Raw genomic sequence first — 20709 nt, 5'->3', positions numbered from 1 at the left:
GAATACACAAACCTACGCGCAATACATTCCCAAGATACAACACAACCCGCTATGTTTTCCTTGTTAGCCAGTCTCATGCATGTGTATTATTAAAATGATACCTGTGCATCGTACGATTGCGTGTTTTATCAAGGAGAATTGTAATCTAAAGCGGACACCTGTTACAATAACGTCACGAAGCGAGCCGGTGCGTGACGTCACACAGGTCAGAGGTCAGAACAAGAGGAAGCAGACATTTTACGCAGCCATGTATATTTAGTGTGGAGAGGAACGGTGTTGAAAATGGTGTAGAATTCGTGTGTTTTTCGACAGTGACAGTTATCTCAATAGCTACAGGATGAGTTTACCACACAAGAGTGTTCTACATGTGATGAACAACTATGAAAGACACAATAGAAAGGTCAGTGTTTTGAAAATTCTCTCCTTCTCGCAGGATGAAGACTGTCAAACGTTCATATCAAGTGATAGTATGCCCTGGCCTCTCGGGGGTTGGATGGTGGTGAAGAGGTGTGCGTATTTATGATGCTCACCCCCACATCTCTTGTGTATGTGATATTATGGTGACAGTTTGCTTGCCTATCTTATTGGTGTATTGTTATTGTTGGATCTAGGTCAATATTCCATCAACGAATTTTAGTGTTTATGAAATACGCATTGTTCCGTTTGAAAACATTTTGAATGATGCATTTCTTGAGCTCGTGTGTTGAATTTGCTTCTCAGACGACACAGAAGATTAGTGTGTGTTGTGTTAATAAGAAATTATCCTGGATAAGTTAGACTATTCTGGTTTTGTTTAGCCAATGTGTAACATTGTGTTATTACTTCGGGGGGAAGACTTGAACTTGTTATATGGTCAGTAAATAAGATATGTACTCCCTATATGTAAGCAAAGAAATTAGAAGGTCCATATTTTATTACTGACCAATAGGTCCCTCTGATGCAGGGATACTAGGGATTAGCTTGATAAACCAACCCTAAGTGATATCTTCTATGTTTCCCCCTTAGAAAGCCTATCTCTTCCTTAATTCTTATCTGTACGGGCGATAGAAACTAAAAGTTGAGCCCACTAGTATTTATAATGATAACTGTTTTTCATATAGCAAAACCCTTAATAAGGGCAAATTTCTACTAGTCCTTATGATAATGTGATAACTAAACTATTAGGCACTTTGACAAGGACTGTGGGACTAGTGTCAATTTCTAACACTGTGTGTGCATAAATTAATGGCCTTTAAATGCATATTTCTATGATAATGACTGTGAATTGTGTAAAAAATATCCGTGTTAAGATTAAGGGGGAGTGAGTGGGGGCATTGATGTTTTTGGTCATAGTATTTATGTCAGTGACCGCTTAAACATGCTAGATCTTTAAATAATGCATCGTATCCCAGTAGTGACAAGAAACCCGTGACATTTCTTTCTTATATTGACACAGATTATGTACCCCATTAGTTAACTACCTGCTTTCTGTCCTTGATAAAAGAGGAAAAAGTGAGAGAATATAAAATGTGTATGCAAAGTAATTCATATTAAGTTGGAAGAACCATATGAAAGCAAAGGCGTGTCTAAATATACACAGGAATGTCGTCTGCTGATAGCAACCCACTGAACCGGAACAATTGCCCAATTATGTTGAAAATAAGGACATGTTATACAATGGTACGCGGTCATGATAGGGTGTGATATTTGAGATCAGTGGGTGAACAAGTGCATGTGTTTGTGTTGAGATAGTCGTTAAAACTTGATGAGCTGTGTTTAACTTACACAAGAGGAACAGTCTTGACATGAATCATAATTTCAGTACATTGTATTACCATGATTACTGCTGCTGCAATTGTAGGACATGGCAAGTGTACAGAGCTCCAGTTAAGCTTTTGGTGTTGTGGGTATTTTACCCATGCATTTTAAAATCATTTGGTATCAGTAATTCTATCTGGGTATTCAAATTTCTGTTACCCACTAGTTTTTACACATGTGGGTATTTAAGTTAAATATTTAAAAACACTATTCATCTAGTCCCTGCAAACTGGTGTCGTGTGGGTTCGAGAGCTTTATAGGACTCAAAAATACCACGATACTTCCACAAGAAAGTGTGATGGCAAATGATCATGATGTAACTGTCATCGTGGAGTTTGGCAAGGTTGACAGAAAGCTCGCTTATAATTTCAAAATATGTTGCTGATTTGCTAATCGAATACGCAAGGTTACTTCACAATATTTTGATGATACGCACAAGTTTTTTTGTTCTTTTAGCGTATCTGTAATGGTTATTGTGTATTTGATACGTTTGGATTATATTTTACCATGTATTTCTGCATTTCTGATGCATATTTTATGCAGATACGCAGCTTATCTGGAGCTAGTCAGAGTATGAAACTTGAAAAAAAGTTTCTTTCACCAATCATGCCAATATCTATCGTCATGTTGATAGATTATAATTTTAAAACCATTACATTATTTTGTGTTGTGTTAATAAGAAATGATCCCCGTTAATTAAAACTATTCTGGTTTTGTTTTGCCTATGTGTAACATTGTGTCATGATGTGCTTTTACTTCATGGGAGGGGGGAGGGGTCACATAGGGTAGGTGGTAGAAGCAGGCCACAGGAACTTGTTATTGGTCAGTAAATAAAATATGTACCCCCTATATGTGAGCAGAGAATCAGGAGATACATATTTTATTCACTGACCAAGAATGAGTTCCTGTGATGGGATACCAGCAATGTTAGAAATTGGCACTAGTCCTACAGTCCTTGCCAAACTGCCCAGTGGTAAAGGTATCATAAGGACTAGTAGAAATTTGCCCTTTTTAAGGGTTTTGCTATATGTTATCATTATAAGGACTAGTGGACGAAAACTGTTAGTTTCTAACCCTGACTAGGGGATTGGCTTGTTAAAACAAACCCCAAATGATATCACCTTTGTGTCCCCTCATGTTGAGAGATTATAATTTTATAACCGTTGAGCAGAATTTAAGTTGTGACAAATTTGTACACATGTAACTTACCTTCATGTTATTTCCAATCAGAGAGTTAGATGCCCTCTTATGACTGTCAAGCTGACACGCCATGATAAAACTAGAATACTGTTAAAAAGGTGTTAAACCTAACTCACTCACTCACTCTATCAATGAACACTTCTGTGGAAAGGGTGTACATGGAACCATTCACATGTAAAGTGGGGACTTGGATGGCCCAGTCGTCTAAGGCGCTGCGATTCGCTGTGCACAGTTGCGTCCCTTGGGCACGCCAGAAACCTATGATTGTGGGTTCGAATCCCGGTTCACCCCAATTATGTTTCTAGGTTTGTCAGCACCATACCCATGCTCGTGGGTTTTACCGAAGTGGTAAACATCTAAGACCTGCATCCCTTCGTGCTTTCCTCCCACATTAAGCTGACATGCCGCAATATAACTGGAATACTGTTAAAAGCGGTGTTAAACCCAACTCACTCACTCACTCACTCACATGTAAAGTCATTGAGTTGTTAGTCTTTCAATGTAAATATTGCAGGACATTATTTTCCAATCTGGAAATGTTGCTTGTGCATTGATTATATTTAGACTCTTATTCGCGTACTCAGTATTCACCTGATTATGTGGTAACCCTGAAATGTTTAAAAAAAGAAGAAGTTATTATCCACAATGTTTCTTGTCTTGATCATGTTCGGTGTGTAACATATTAAACACGTTGAAGTCTTCAGGCTGCTAACATGGTCTGTCCGCAATACATGATTGTAATTATTGTATGCAGCAAATTACTGTTAATGCATCAGTTCTTAACAAGCCATCATTGTCAAACATTATTTAAAAAAATTAAAGGAGAAAAACCCCTCCCCACCGACCCATATCTGTTAGGTCTGTAAAAGATATCATATTTGAGCTAATAGTAATGGTTGCCTGATGTCCTTAAACGACTAACACTCTTTCACTCATTTGCACTGAATGTTCACTTACATTGACTTGAGCATGTTTAATGCTGAAGAGGAGTGTTGTACAACTCTGGAGTTGCTGGCTCTTTGAAATACCCCCAAGAGTTCTCTCAGAGCAATTTTCATGCATGGGTGGTCAGCTGACCGCGTGACATGGCTATTGTCAGGGGCACCTGTCTACACCTGCAGGTTATTGTGTCCAGGGAGCGAGTGGGAGTCACCACGCATATCACCACTGACCTCTGTCTGTCACTGGAGGCGTGTTGGGTTACCTCAACTGGTAGCATTTAGCTACCTGGCAAAATCCGTGAAGATTCCTGTTAAGAATCTGGGGACGTAGTAGATTTGGTGGTAGGGTCAGTGACTTGGTTGATTGGAGGTGGTTGGGTAGCCTATTGGTTAAAGTGTTCGCTCGTCACACCGAAGACCTGGGTTCGATTCCCGACATGGGTACAATGTGTGAAGCCCATTTCTAGTCTCCGCCCCCCCTGGTAGTGATGGAATGTTGCTAAGAGGGGCATTAAACTATACCCACTCACTCATTTGGTTGATTGGATGTCACCATATCCAAATTGTGTGGATTGATGCTTATGATGTAAATCACTGGATTGTCTGGTCCAGATTTCAATATTTACAGACCGCCATCATATAGCTGGAAAATTGCTGAGAAAAGTGTTGAGGAAACAAGCAAACAAGCAAAACCTGGCTAAAGGGTTACATCGACTGGTAGTTCGTTACCTGTTGGCGTGAATCGGTGATGGCACCTATTACCATTAACTGTAAATAAATGCTTCAACAACACATCCATTATGATAGTATTTTCATGTGAGGATTACCTGAGGGGATGTGATGCACAATGTGACAGCGAATTGACAGCTGTTACATTGATATGTTTAGACTGTTACAAGTTGTATGAATTTCAATGGGGTTAGATAGTTGTAACATGCACCGTTGCCAGTAGTGATCCGTAGTGGTCTGACCATGTAGCAATTTATTGCAGTAGTGATTCATGTATTGAGATTTGAACCACAATATATTGCATGCATTCTTTCATCAGTAAGTTAAGAACCTAAATAAATATAATCCATATTTTTGACAACTGCGTTATCATGCATATAGGAAATCGATCGTGAATTTCTCTTACTTAAGAATCAGTTCCTAATTTTGAGTTTCATCCTTTCAATTTTGACTTGTCACTTACATTAACTTGGCCAACTGCATGAAATATGCATGATTTTGAAAAACGCAATCACTTCGAGCTTTCCTCCCTCCTGAAACTGACATGCCGTGATGTGACTGGAATACTGTTCAAAACGTCATTAAACCCTACTCATTCACTCACCCAAATATATTGCGACATGTATTAAATTCATGGTTTACTGGTGATACCCTGCACCTCTTGTTGCCTGTATAGTCTAAGTTGATTAATGCTTGATGGTTTTTTCAAGTAAGTCATTGATTTTATAAAAAAAATGTTGCATATAATGAAATCAAATATCTTTTACATAAACATGATCATGTTGGTGTAGACTTTATTTAAACATAACAGTTCAAAATCAGGGTTAGAAACTAACAGTTTAAGTCCACTAGTCCTTATAATGATAACATATAGCAAACCCCTTAAAATGGCCAATTTCTACTCGTCCTTAAGATACCTTTACTATTGGGCAGTTTGGTAAGGACTACAGGACTAGTGCCAATTTCTAATGCTGCAAAATGCAGCGATCGATCCCATTGTCAGAGCTACAGATAAGCAGTGTATTCGCATAAAATACCCCCACAAAATATTTAAAACCCAATTACTTCCAATTATCTTGCATACAGAAATGCATGCAGAAACTCAAATGTACAAAAACAGCTGGTGTAAATACCCAATGAACCTTTTTCAGCATCCGTACAAAAGAGCTTATTTCCAAATTGCAATTACGAGTCAAGCCTGTATATTTAGAACTGTTATATACATCTAAAACATTATTTCATTTTTTTTAAATCATGAAATGTTCACTCATTTTGGGAAAATCCAAAGAGTGATGAATAGATGAGTGAAAAAATATTGGTTACCCAATGAAAATTGTAATAACCCAATTAAAATAGAAACCTTTGAGTTAAAACTCAATTGCTCAAAAGGTCTGGAGCTCTGCATTGTACAACATAGTGCAGTGCGATACTGTGACAATTTGTAAGTTAAGGCCCTCTGTTCATCCATGTATGTGGTAAATGTATTTTAATTGATAAAATAAGTATAATTAAGATTTGAGCACTTAAGAAATTATTTTAGGACTAGCGTGACTTGTTTGTACCAACATTATGACTATGTTAACATGGGGGCACTAGTTGTCTGAGGTGCTGCGATTCGCTGTGTAGAGTTACGTCCCTAAGCATAATGTACCCTCTCTCACTCACTCACTCACTCACTCACTCACTAGGGGGCACGGGTGGCCCAGTCGTCTAAGGCGCCGTGATTCGCTGTGCAGAGTTGCCTCCCTTGGGCACGGCTGAAACCTATGATTGTGAGTTCGAATCCTGGTTCGCCCCGATTACATTTCTAGGTTTGTCAGCACCATACCCATGCTTGTAGGTTTCACCAAAGTGGTAAACATCTGAGACCTGCATTGCTTCGGGCTTTTCTCACACATTAATCTGACATGCTATGATATAACTGGAATACTGTTAAAAGTTAAACCCAACTGGCTCACTCACTCTCTTAACACACTATTGACTGACAGTATGGTCACCAAATTCAGATGTATCAATGATTTATTTTGCAGAATACAAACTTTCTGTTTAGCACTCTAGTAATATCTCCTGTTTTCTACTACATGTATTTCGACCTCCCCCTCCCCAGCATACACCAGGTATTGCAGGTACATGGACGTGTGTGAGGGTATTGGACAGGTAACTCCCCCTCCCTAACATACACAAGGTATTGTAGCCCCAGCATAATGAAGGTATCGGACAGGTAACACCCCTACCCAACATACACCAGGTACTGCAGGTACATGGCCCAGGGGTGTGTTGTGAGGGGTGACCCCAGCATAATGAGGATATCAGACAAGAACTGTGCCAACAATACTGTAGTTGCCTTAAACTCCCAAATGAAAGCAGAGCCCCTAACTGCCCAGAGCTAATTCTTTCATTCCAACCATATTTTCCCTTTCATGGAATAACACAGCCTCTTGAGCTGTTAACATGCTTGAGTATTTCAGTCTTTGTCAGCCTTGTTGATTGTGTGTGATGAAGGATTACGCAGTAGATTTCACATGGACCTATTGCTATTGATATTATATAAAAGAGTTTTTATCTTTTTCGGTGTGTGTTTCACCTGACATGTTTGTCTTTAGCTAAAACAATGTGAGACTGATTGTGGTCATAACATTTTTTTTCTGCTCATGATGCCTTCTGATTTGAAGATCATCATTGAATTGACATGTTACCATGGTTACTGCAAGATGCAACAGTAGATGTCTGTATTTAAACCACACATGACTCATTGACTTTTTAACTTAATCTGCACTTTTTGAGGTTGTTTTGAGTCAGCACAAAGAAGAATGCTTGTTCAGTTTATGTGATTTGAATCTGCAGTATACAGGCTGTTTGGCTGATGAGTCGCGTGACACTTCAGAACCTGCATAAATCGCCCCTATTCAATCTGCCTGGAACTTGAATGTCAGTCTTCAGGGTCAAGGGTCATGGGGCTTCCAGAGCAGTTGTGTCGTGTATCAATATGTCAGAAAGAGTTGTCAGGAACCATGCATCAACATGATTCATCATACTCTATTTTATACATGGTATTAAGACTATTTTGATGGAGCTGTTATTCCCTAGATAGCAAAATATACAGTTATATGTTTACCAGGCAGTAAAAAGTGTTAGAAATCATTATTCAAATTTCAATATTTGTAACACTTATCATGCTTACAAGATTAAATATATTTTAGTAGAACCATCTTGCATTGGATGTAATGCAGAGAGATTGACCTTGGGGGTTGACCTAGGGAGTCACCTGTCACAATATCATGAGTTTCATCCCAATTATATTTCCCGACTTCATTCTGTGGGAGAGCAGCCTCTTCAGTTAATACCAACGCTCAACAAAGAATGTTGTACACTGTTTATGCCACTTCTGCCAGAGTCGGGGGAGACTACTTCGCAACTATGTATCCTAGATTCATCTTTGTTCTGGCGACAGCGTTGATTCCATTTTGCATATTTAGTTTGCTATTCCATGTATTATTAATAAAAGCTGAGCATGCTTCATCCATTTGCACCTTAGACATCTCAGACCAGATTTCAACTTATTATTCTCTCATATAAAAATGCTTTTTCCCAGAGCCTTTCCTGATAGAAAAAAATGGTAATCCACTTTACATGTCACTAGTCCTTCCTGAATCTGATAGTCTCGAACAAGCAGGCTTATTTTAATTTCAAACCCTGTTGTGAGGTTGTAGTCTTGAACACCATTTTCCTCGCAGCAATGGTAACCATGGTAACTAAAAAAAAGTAAATAAATGTCTCCCTATGTTAAACAAACAGCAGCACGAACAGATGCTTAGAGACAGCAGTGTTGACAGCAGGATTGTAATGTAACAGTATGCAATATTTGAACAGCTGTATCTTTACCATCTGTTTTATCTAGTTTCCACCATATGCCCCTTACTAACTGACATGGGTGGTGGGGTAGCCTAGTGGGGAAAGTGTTTGCTTGTCAAGCTGAAGGCCCAAGTTTGAATCCCCACATGGGTACAAAGTGTAAAACCCACTTCTGGTGTTCTCCTCCATGATGTTACTGAACATTTGGTATCAGCAGCTTAGAACAATACACTCGCTCGCTCACTCACTCACTCACTCACTCACTCACCGACCCACTCACTCACTCACTCACTCACTCGCTCACCGACCCACCCACTCACTCACTCACTCACTCACTCTGTGGGAAACTTGAGCAAACTGTTTGACTTTCTCAGACTTCATATCACAGAGGGTCTTTCTCCTTTCTTTTCCCTCTCTTTTCTTCTTTTCCCCACTTTCTCCATTCTTCAAAGTACGTCTCCCACAAAAGATTCCCAAACATTGTCCATGCTTGAACTTCCGGTCCTCAGAACCTGCTTTGTGCTTTACAAAGTGATCAAAGCAAAGGAGAAATGTGAAGACTGAAGAATTTCATGCTTGGCACATTCCCATGTTTATCATCTACCTGGAAGAGACACTTACGGCATTGAGTGGAATTCTAATGGACACGGAGCACTTAGGATGCTTCAAGCTGAGGTGGCTGATTTGTGCTGTTTGCTAAGGAACTTCATATTGGAGAGTTAATGTGTGTACTTGATTCTAGACACCAACACCATTAGAACAATGATTATGTAGCACCTGTAAGATCCTTGAGGATGAAGAGCATTACATCATGTATTGCTACAGAAATGGTGACAATAATATTTCTTTTTCTTTGTAACATCTCTCTCTCTCTCTCTCTTACTCTCTCTCCCCTCCCTCTCCCTATCTCTCTCTCTCTCTCCCCCTCCCTCCCTCTCTCTCTCTCTCTCTCCCTCTTTCCCTCCCCCTCCTTCCCTCCCCCTCTCTCTCCCCCCTTTCCCTCCCTGTCTCAATCTCCCTCCTCTCTCTCTATATTTCTATATATCCCTCCTTTCTATATATATTAAATTGCATATTTTACATACAGTGCTGGTTTTGAAGTGACTTGCACTGACATGCTGTTGATGAATTGGAGGTGACGCTGTGAAATACCTGGAAAATAGTCTACATTTCTCTCTGCAGTGTCTTGTCAGCTGTGTCGGCATCCGGACAGGCTGTCTGATGAAAAACAATGTTGCGATATGAGGGTAAACAGTGAATCAAACAAAGATTCCCCACACTCAAGTGTGTTTATTTAACAACTTTTACAAATCATTGCATTTTTTCAAATTAAAAGTAATGTTGAACACATATTTTAGCATATTTGAGTATGGTAAAAAGTGGCCAATTTGTACCCAGATTTGTTTACGGACCTCACGTGAGTTGCCCTCATTCTATTAGAATTTATTCTTGAGCAAATTTGAGTTGCATTAGCCATCGTAAAAAGTTTGCCACTGGTTACTTGTGAAAGAACTCTGTCTTGGAGCAGGTCGGTCCGCGTTTACTCAATAAACACATTGGGTAAACAAGAGGGGTACAGCAGAGAGACACTCTGCCACCTTCTTTATTAATATGATGCTCTGAAAGAGCTTGACAGTGTTTTTAGAAATGAGGAATTTTCAGCAGTTTGATATGAAGAAATTCTAAGCATTCATTGCATTGTCATTCATTCATTTTTACTTGACATGAGGCACTGTCCTGGAATGTAACCGCTTGTCTGTTTCTAACTTTGGAAATGAGTGTGTCTGTTTTGTCATGAATTTTAAGTAAATGAAACATCATTTCATGGGTAGGATTGCCCCTTGCGTTTGTTTTGACAACATTGCTCCTGAGTTCAGACATTGTTTCAGATTAGACATGTATAATTGGTTGGTTGGTTTGTTGTTTAACGCCACACTCAGCAATATTCCAGCTATGTGACGGCGGTCTGTAAACAATCGAGTCTGGACCAGACAATCCAGTGACTGATATCATGAGCATCAATCCACGCAATTGGGATCGATGACATGCATCAACCAAGTCAGCGAGCCTGACCACCCGATCCCGTTAGTCGCCTTTTACGACAAGCATAGTCACCTTATACGGCAAGCATGTGTTGCTGAAGACTTTTTCTACCCCGGAATCTTCACGGGTCAGACATGTATAAAGAAACCATTTAGACGAAACACTTGTCTACTAAGTGTGCCTGAAAACCCCACAGAATTTTATTGTTGCCTTCTGTATTGGAAAGTAGTGGATGTGCTTGTCATGGTTATGAATAACTAAAACTTCAAAATCATTTAACAGATGTTTTGCAATGTTATGTTAATTCTTTAAAGGCCAAGGTAGGGTAAGGAAACTCTTTGGAACATGAGACGTAAATGATTTAAGAAGTGATGAAAAGCTCTACAAGATTTATAACAATTATCAGATGTGTACATATGAATGAGAATTACACTGAATGTTTTTTTGTACTATTGCATGTTTGGGATTTATGATAACATTAAAAGCACAGTTAAGGCTAGAATGTGTCAATATTAAAGGCTGATTTTTGAGGTTTTCGCGAAGTGTCTTTCTGATATTTGAACATAAGCAAGTCTTTGACCCATGTTGAATTTCTTAAGAGACAAAATATATGGTAAAACTTCTTGGGTCAAGGACTTATTCCTCGATTTTCTCCTGAAGTTCAATAAATAAGCATTTGTCACTCAGTCTAGCCATTATATATTTGATCATGCCAGAATTCCAAACATGTATGAGGTAGAAAGAAGAAAAGGCAAGATGTCAGCCATTTGAACATGTCCGAAAATGTTCATACCAATATTTCAAAACGTTCCATGTCTTTATGATATGACATTTACAGGGTCTCCGTCCTTTCCCTCCAAGTATTGTCTGTTGGCAACTTCCCAAAAGCTCAGACAGGACCTCACAAATATATCTCTTCAAGGAAATATATATTCAGCTATAAACCTCTGTTCCAAATTGCCAAGTAATGCACAACTGCAATAAAACAGACCTAGAAAGGTGGATGAACATAACTTGTCAAATATGCAGCCTTTGAACTCCGGATCCATTTCTGCAGTTGATCAATTTATGGCCATCTTTATGGGAGGAAATATGACTGCGATTGTCATAAGAATAAACTACCGGTATGTTTCATTGGTCCATTTATGATTATTACATTGCTGGAGGGTGGAACTTTGACATGTGTGATAACATTCATATATTCCTCATCTTGGTCTTTGATAAGGACAATATTGTCTATATCACCTGACCCACGGAGATTCTGGGTCAGGCCCAGACTGATTAACTACAGGTCTATATATCCTGTGAGGATTTCGACTAAGAACATAGGTACTCGGCTACCTATGCTTGTCGTAGGAGGCAAGTAATTTGATCGGGTGGTCAGGCTCGCTGACTTGGTTGATTGCATGTCATGATATCCGAACTTGTGTAGATTGATGCTAATATGATGTCAATCTCTGGATTATCTGGTGCAGACTCAATTATTTACAGACTTCCACCATATGGAATATTGCTGAGTATGGCGTTATACAACGAATTGTAGTGTAAAACATCTACTTTAATACCCTTAGGCCTAAAATTCAATGTAGTGGTTGTGAAAAAACTTGAAGATTCGTATGGCTACTGATGAATGAAAATCAAACAGGTTTTAACATGGCAAGATACTGAAACATTGTTGGGTGGTCCTTTGTTAGAATAAAGATTTTAATATATATTATTCACAATTTCTTATGAACAGTGATGATAAGGTCTCATATTTTTTTTCTCATTTCACTTACAAAGTCGGACGAAATGATAAAATATATTTATTCATTTTAAAGAGGGAATTCTAGGTTTTCATGATCTGTTACTTGTGTCAACATGAGATGTATTCTTTGTGAAATTAGGGTAATCACACACAGTTAGATTAATACACATCAGAACTATTTCGTGTACAGAGTAACAAAGTGTTTTCGTTATCACTCGACTCGAACTTTTTAGGGGGCGGTCGGGTAGCCTAGTGGTTAAAGCGTTCGCTTGTCATGCCGAAGATCCGGGTTTGATTCCCAACATGGATACAATGTGTGAAGCCCATTTCTGGTGTCCCCTGCCGTGATATTGCTTTAATATTGCTACATACAGTGTAAAATCTCACTCACTCACTCAAACTTGCTAGGCCTGCCAATTTGCCCGAGCTGAGCCCCACTTTAATTAAGGACCTTTTCAAAATGAAAGCATAACTTCAGTACTGTTCTCAGCTTGACAGCGGAATCTGTTAGGACATGGGCACACAGTTCAATCCCCATTGATTCACTTACCCTAGCCTATATCCAACATGGCATTTAAATGTCGGATGGGGATGAATGTTTTTTCACTCTCTGTTTGCTCAACTCATTACCAGGCAGTGTGGGACTGGTCTCGCCAGCAGGATGGCAGGAAGTGGGACTTAACACTCACTTCTGTAGACGACCAACAAGAGTCGGACAAATTAACTTCTGGCTACTATGGGAAAAGTAATACTTGGGATTTTCAAGTCTTTTCAAGGCGTTTAGAAGTGATACACATAAGGAAGAGAATTTATGGATGTCAACTTCTTTATTATGAGGAACACAACCTTTCCAAGTATTTACTTACTGCTTCATCAGGTGAATGAAGGAGTAAGTATATACTCTGAAACGTGATCCTCATAATAAAGAAGTTGACATCCATAAATTCTCTTCCTTTTGGGGATTTTCGTTTGAAAATATCAAGCAGAAAGGCTTTGATCTGTTAAAAATTAATATTGAATTGGAAATTGATATCGTAAATGAAATTGTTTGAAACAAGTTTTGGGTAACCTGCCATTTTATATGTGTCCAATTGGAGGCCTGTGTCTCTTCATGATGATGTCCTTAATAGAAATAATAACAAGGCCATTTGTATATTGCCCTTTATTTCCACACCACACAGGAGCATGCTCACAGCATGACATTATTATTACCTCACTGGGGGCACAGGTGGCCCAGTCGTCTAAGGCGCCGCGATTCGCTGTGCAGAGTTGCATCCCTTGGGCACGCCAGAAACCTATGATTGTGGGTTCGAATCCTGGTTGGCCCTGATTATGTTTCTAGGTTTGTCAGCACCATACCCGTGCTCGTGGGTTTCACCGAAGTGGTAAACGTCTGAGACCTGCATCACTTCGGGCTTTCCTCCCACATCAAGCTGACATGCCGTGGTAAAACTGGAATACTGTTAAAAGCGGCTTAGAACCCAACTCACTCACTCACTCACTCACTATTGTCTCACTCGATTTTCATTCTCAGCTCCCTGGGTAGTATACATCCCAAGCTACCTGAGGCGCTAATAGGTGGGGACAACTTTTTGAAAGTCCTTATCACAATAACATTACCTGGAAAGGTTGTTGTTAGTTCAGACCTAGTCCTGCACCATGACTGTTGAATATATTTATTTTATGGAAAAATCTAGAAACGTATACAAAAGCAAGTCTAGCCAGCTCTAGCTAGCTCTATTCCACATGATATCAGCACAGGGAAAATTATTTTGAGTCGAGAAGGGTATTGTGTAATGTAAGATTTCATAGACTAAATGTTAGTCTAGTCAGACTATGTTTTAAGATAGGTATGCACTTATTGCTTATGTTCTTTTTTGTCATTTTAAGGAAAATCCAACTGAGATTCAGACACCAGAAACTGAATGTATCATGTGTATGTAAGGAATGTCAGTATCAGAACTAGTTGAGAACTAGTAAGCAGGTGAGCGTGGAGAAGCCGTCGGAATGACAGCAACTGTGTCTTAGTGCAAAGGAATTAGAGAAAGGCAGATAGCAGATAGCGTAGCTTCTGTCCTAGATTGTCGGGTGTGTGGGATATATGTGGGGACGGTGTATTGTGTACAGCCAGAGGGATCTATTGTTGTCAGTGTGTTTAAGTTCTTGGCAAGGAGGTGACAAGATGGAGTGGTATTTGCCTGGGGGAACCGCTTAGATCCAGGCCCTATCACCTGGAGACAAAACCCACCCCCTCGATCACACTGTAGCGGTGTTAGCCTGGAGGAAGCTTCCTATATTCAGGCCCTATCACCTGGAAACTAAACCTCTCTATCAGACTTATAACAGCACATTCCTACCTGGAGGTCCTAGGGAAGCACCTTGCTGCCTGTAGATATACCATTCTCCAGAAGTTTGTGAAATGGTATAAGACTCTTGCATTGTCTGAAGACAAATGAATTTTTGTTCAGTGTTGTGTTTTATGTATAGTGTTTATTGGGAGACAGGGTACCTTTTTTAGGTGTGTGTATAAATTTTACATGCTCTGTTGTAATACACTTCTCAAAAGACCTGTGAAGATACGGGGTAGAATAGATGCTAGCCGTAAAAGGTGTCTATGCTTGTCGTTAGGGGTGACTGACTTGGTTGATGCATGTTAGCGTATCTGAATTGCAAGAATCGATACTCATGATGGATTGTCTGTTCCATACTCAATTATCTACAAACTGCCTTCATATAGTTAGAATATTGCTGAGTTGGGCGTTAAACAACAAACAAACAAACTACTCAAAAGTAGTGAAGGAAGACCTGACAACATGACAGTTTAACTATGGTAATATGAAAGAATCGTGTATTGTTTAACTTCTGTTGACTAGTATATATCAAGCACCTGCTAAACATGTCCAGGACCTAAGTTTGTTTGTTTGTTGTTTAACGCAGCGCTCAGCAATATTCCAGCTATATGACGGCGGTCTGTAATTAATCAAGTCTGGACCAGACAATCCAGTGATTGACTTCATGAGCATCGATACACACAATTGGGATACGATGACATGCATCAACCAAGTCAGCAAGCCTGACCACCCGATCCTGTTAGTCGCCTTTTACAGCAAGCATGGGTTGCTGAAGACCTACTCTACCCCGGATCTTCACGGGTCAGAACCTAAGTGGTCTAACAAGCTAAGCTCATGATATACTGAAAGAGGTGTAGCATCTTCCTGAGGCAAGGGCAACTGACTATGATGGTCTTGTTCCCACCCTTGCCGAAGTAGGCTTGAATTCCGGAGTTACATTTTGGCTGGACTAACGAGTCTATGCATAGTCCAATCAAGATCGCTTAACAAAGTAGACATCCTACTCGTAAACAACATGGATTTCTACATGCAGATTGTGACTGCAGGAATTGCATAGCATGTGTACTGCCAAATGGGCATCGACAGATATTTTGCAAATCTTTTCATGCGGGGTAAAACCTGTTTAATTACAATGTAGATATTGATTATAAATCAGATCAATTTTACTGGGCGTCTTCATTTTGTTTGAAGCAAATGCAAGTAATGCAAGGGATGGAATCTGATTGGTCAGTAGGAGGGACATGGAAGGGACACAACTCGTAATAGCCACTTGCGGGACCTCGATCAAGCCTGGAAATTCCGGCCTAGTTCAGCTTTGGTTGGAATTGGACTTTTGTAGTCAGTTAACGCCCTTGCCTCAGGAAGATGGAGATGTAGAAGTGCAGATCAAGCTTTATCCCTGTTGGTATTCTGAGTTAGAGCTGATCCCAAACAACCCATGCTTTGATGGATCGGTGGTCAGATTCAGTGACTTGATTGTATGTTATTGTAACCCAATGACATTTTATCATTGCTCATAATATCAATCACTGGATTGTCTGATCTGAACTATTTTCAGTCTGACATATATTGCTGAGTGCAATGCTAATCATTGTTAATCAACAAACAAACAAAAGTCTCAAATGTGTTTATTTCCTGTTTATCTATGTAAACTATGTTTATAATGAACACGCTTAAAACAAACTGACGGATATAACATGCTGTTTTTTGTTCCTGGGCATTTGCTGTGTATATCCTTTATAAATGCTTATAACGAACTACGGTTATAACAAACTGAATTTAGTGGCCCCTTTGAGTTCGTTATACATGTTATAACCGTAGTTCACTGTATCGCGAAATTAAAGTTCAAAAGCTGATGTAGGTGAAACCAGCGTGAGACTTCAAGTACAAGTACTTCAGTGGACTTGTGGCCGATTCCTTGCCTAATGTTGATGTTTAACATACCTTCTTCTCCCAGTGTACTTGATGTCCAGTTATTTGCCAGTGTTAAATCATTAATCTTACTGGAAGCTCCATGTTTGAAACCAGGCTGAATACATTTACTTGAACCACAATTCAATCCTACATATTTACTCCTTAAATAGTGTTGTTATTTACCTTGATTAATGCTTTCTGACGTGTGTGCAATATTACTGGTACATGTATATTGTATGTATACTGAACCGAAACAGTTATTGATCGTGAATATATTTGGTGATATATTTTTGTAGTGAGACTGATGACACAAGTTCAGATGCAATATCCCCCCAAATATGTTTGGTTCTGTATGCATACAATATACCAGTAATATTGCATTTGATTTACCGGTAGTAGTTCAGTGGCTGACAAAAAATATCAATTCATACAAAAGGTTGTTTTTGAAAGCAGTTGCCATTGCTTTGGCAATGCCAACATTTTACCACTCACACAAAACAAATACTTGTCTCTACATGATATGTGCTGATCTATGTGTACAGTAACTAAATGGTTGATGCATGTCATTGTATAACAATTGCATGGATCGATGCTCATATCAGTCACTGGATTGTCTTGTCCAGACTCGAGTATTTACAGACTGCCGTCATATAGCTGTAATATTACCGAGTGCGTCATTAAACAACAAACAATCAATCAATCAATCTGTACAGTCTTCCGTTGAACTTGAAAACTCTCACAAGTACTGGTCAGGGTTTGTGGAGCACTGTCAACAAGATAAATGATGCAGCATTGCAATAGACATAAAATGCAAGTGATTCAATGAGATATGATTGGCTTAGCAAGCAATATTATTTGCATTTGTTTCCATATGCCAAAAATTAACTAGCTTCGGAGAGAAGCTGTCTATTGTTTGGTAATCGAGGGGTCATCTCAACATGGCAGTTCGCAAAAATATCTCGTCTCAGTATTGTCTTTGGTGTGACATTTGCAATATTTTAATGGCGCAGAAATAAAGCTGTTTACAGTAATTGTATACGACTACTACTGTTTCCTGATTGGCTTATGATAGAGTGGGCGGCACGTGTGTTGCATCGTTGCTTTGAACAATTTCACTGATTTCGTACTGTTGTCTACATTGTTTGTGTGTTGATTAAAAAGCAGTCTGTTAAGTGTATATGTTTTTAAGAATTAATTAAATAATCTTTTACATTTATGCCTCCATAAATACTACAAATATTGAAGTCAGTTCTTAATTATTTGAAAACAAAGAGATTGGAAAAACATCTTCTATTAAACGATTAAGCTCTATGCATATTTAAAAAACAAAAACATTTGCAATCTTGTTATCCTGCTTGTACAGGGTTAGAAATAAATTTATTTTTCACTAGTCTACCGAAATTATACGCTTCAAAGGTGCTATCTACCTAATACCTGGTGGTCCACAAGGAAACGTCACTGGTCCTTCCTGAATCTTTCTGGACTCAGAATACTGGATTTAATTTTGAACGCTGTATTCTAATAACATTATCAGTTGCTTACATCAGCTCGTGCAGAGGTCCTTGTTTACATATACCAGCTAACACCCGTCTACCTTCCTTCGACCCCTGTACTAGGATCCTAAATCTTCAGCCGGCAGAGTATTGGCAAATTGTGAGCACTTGAAAGCTTAAATGTTATTCCGTTACGTGGGAGAACCCTCGGATAGTTTACTGAAGTGATTTCTGTCTACAGAACGGCTCATATACCTGACAAGGTGTGTTTCGGGCAGGGTGGCTATTTTTGATGGATGATATCTTGGTGTTAGAACTGCCGTACCCGACACACGGAACGGTTAACGCTGCATAGTTCCGTCTCCATGGTTCTAGTTTGTGATAGCTTAGTCGGGGATCTACCCTTGGTTTTGTTGTCCTGCTGACTGGAGGATCATCGTGTCATGTGGACCTTTGGTATTGTTTCCTACCTGGAACTGTTGTGAGTGTGTGCGAGTCAGGCCATTGTGGAAGTGCTTCCTGGTCGTCGTAGTTCCTGCTAGACCTGGTTGGTGATGGTCAAATGCGTGTGAAGTCCTTGTCTGCATCGAGTGTCTGGTACTCTGGAGCAGGTCCTAAAGGCATCATGGAGGAGCTGATCCCCTACAATGTTTGTGATGCGTTCATGGAGTGTGAAGGGCACACTGTACACGAACCCTATGACAGTTCAAGACGGTTTATGGTAAGGCAAACATGAGTCTTCCCCATTTGCTAGCAGCGATGTACAATATGATGCAACAAGACTTTCCAATAGACTAAGGATAATGTTCCTGTGTACTACTATGAACTGTGTAGTAGTACTATGTATGTAGTACTATTATATCTCAAGACCGCCTCTGTGGTCTAGTGGTCGAGCGTCCGCCGGGAGAGCGGAAGGTCCGGGGTTTGATCCCCATCTGGGTCATACCAAAATACGTTAAGACATGGTACTTGTTGTTACCCGTGCTCGTGGGTTTCACCAAAGTGGTAAACATCTGAGACCTGCATCACTTCGGGCTTTCCTCCCACATTAAGCTGACACGCTGCGATATAACTGGAATACTGTTAAAAGCGGCATTAAACCAAACTTACTCACTCACTCACTCACTCAGGCTTGGTGATTTGGTTGACAGCGAGTCATCATACCGTGATGGTGTGGATTGTTGTTGACTGGATTATCTGGTCCAGGCTCGATTCTTTACAGGTGGGCATCATGTGATAAATTGTGTGAATATTGCTGAGTGCAGCGTTAAACAAGAAACAGAACCGTGAAGATCCGGGGTAGAATAGATCTTCAGCAACCCATGCTTGTCGTAAAAGGTGACTATGCTTGTCATAAGAGGCGACTAACGGGATCGGGTGGTCAGGCTCGCTGACTTGGTTGATGCATGTCATCTTGGCCAAATTGCATGGATTGATGCTCATGATGTCAATTACTGGATTGTCTGGTCCAGACTTGATTATTTACAGACCGCCGTCATATAGCTGGAATATTGCTGGATGAGGCATTAAACAACAAACAAACAAAAAGAAAGAAAGAAACAAAAAGTGTATTTGTACCACATATTGTAATGTCCGAGACAACATAAGACACCTAACTAGAAGCCTAGGATGACTAACTCAATACATCAGTACTAATGAAATATCTCTCATTAACATGTTTTCTTCTAATACTACATGATCATTCATAATCTAAGCTTTTAGAATTACAGAGGTTATTTATGTTCGATCTGGAATGAAGTACATTTAATCCAATCCCATCAAGACTTCACTTCCTCAAGGCTTATATCAGCTCACTCCATTGTTAAAAAATTAATCTTCATTGTAAGCCAGTTACCTTGTACATGTCATAGGTCACCTCCCACATTTAAGTATGATTCATCGTGATTAGGAAACTTAGGTGTTCCTTTGAAATATTACACATGGGGAAATTGGGCAATAAGGCGTAGTCTCAATTATCAATATAGAAGTCAAGTTTTTGAAAAGCTTTTAGAAGTGATACTCATAAGGAAGAGAAATTATGGATATCAACTTCTTTATTATGAGGAACTAAATGTCACAACACCTTTTGTAGTCTTATCACTTTTGTTGTTCTTACATGTACATATATATGCTCTGTGTCTCATAGCTTTCATTCATCTGATGATGGAGTAAGCATATACTGTGAAACATTGTGTTCCTCATAAAGAAGTTGACATCCATAAATTCTCTTCCTTCATACAGAGTGAGTGAGTGAGTGAGTTCGGTTTTACGCCGATTTTAGCAATATTCCAGCAATATCACGGCAGGGGACTACAGAAATGGGCTTCACACATTGTACCCATGTCGGTAATCGAACCCCCCTTTATACAGATGTCTTTGTGATCAGGAAAGTCTTGTTTGATCAGCCCTAAATGGCTGAAATAATGCTGATTTGAGTTTAGATTTAATCACTAGTTTGTTCAGGGTATGTGCAGTATCTAGACACACAGTATTATCTTTTGAATGAATTTAACACTAAATAAATACAGGTATGATCATATAAATTTTAAAATGACTTCAACTTTATTTGGTCAGCAAACAGTTTGTTATTCATGCTGTAAGTACGACAAGGCGTTGCCCATTGTGTAGCTCCGATCACCCAG

At 39.4% G+C, this 20709-nt stretch overlaps 1 protein-coding gene across 1 annotated transcript in view; it reads left to right on the top strand.

Moving 5' to 3' along the window:
* The first annotated feature begins 218 nt into the window (after window positions 1–218).
* The window catches only part of LOC139454547 (rhophilin-2-like), a 50883-nt gene continuing 30392 nt past the window's right edge, over window positions 219–20709 (top strand). The window contains exon 1 of the mRNA XM_071236330.1: window positions 219–400. Coding sequence (XP_071092431.1) covers window positions 338–400 — 63 coding nt within the window. The 5' untranslated portion in view covers window positions 219–337. The remainder of the gene's footprint in view (window positions 401–20709) is intronic.

This window comes from Haliotis cracherodii, unplaced genomic scaffold, assembly GCF_022045235.1.
Source record: "Haliotis cracherodii isolate W230 unplaced genomic scaffold, xgHalCrac1.p SCAF_10, whole genome shotgun sequence".
Taxonomy (NCBI): Eukaryota; Metazoa; Mollusca; class Gastropoda; order Lepetellida; family Haliotidae; genus Haliotis; species Haliotis cracherodii.
The sequence above is the reverse complement of the archived record's forward strand: the minus strand, read 5'-3'. Positions and strand labels throughout refer to the sequence as shown.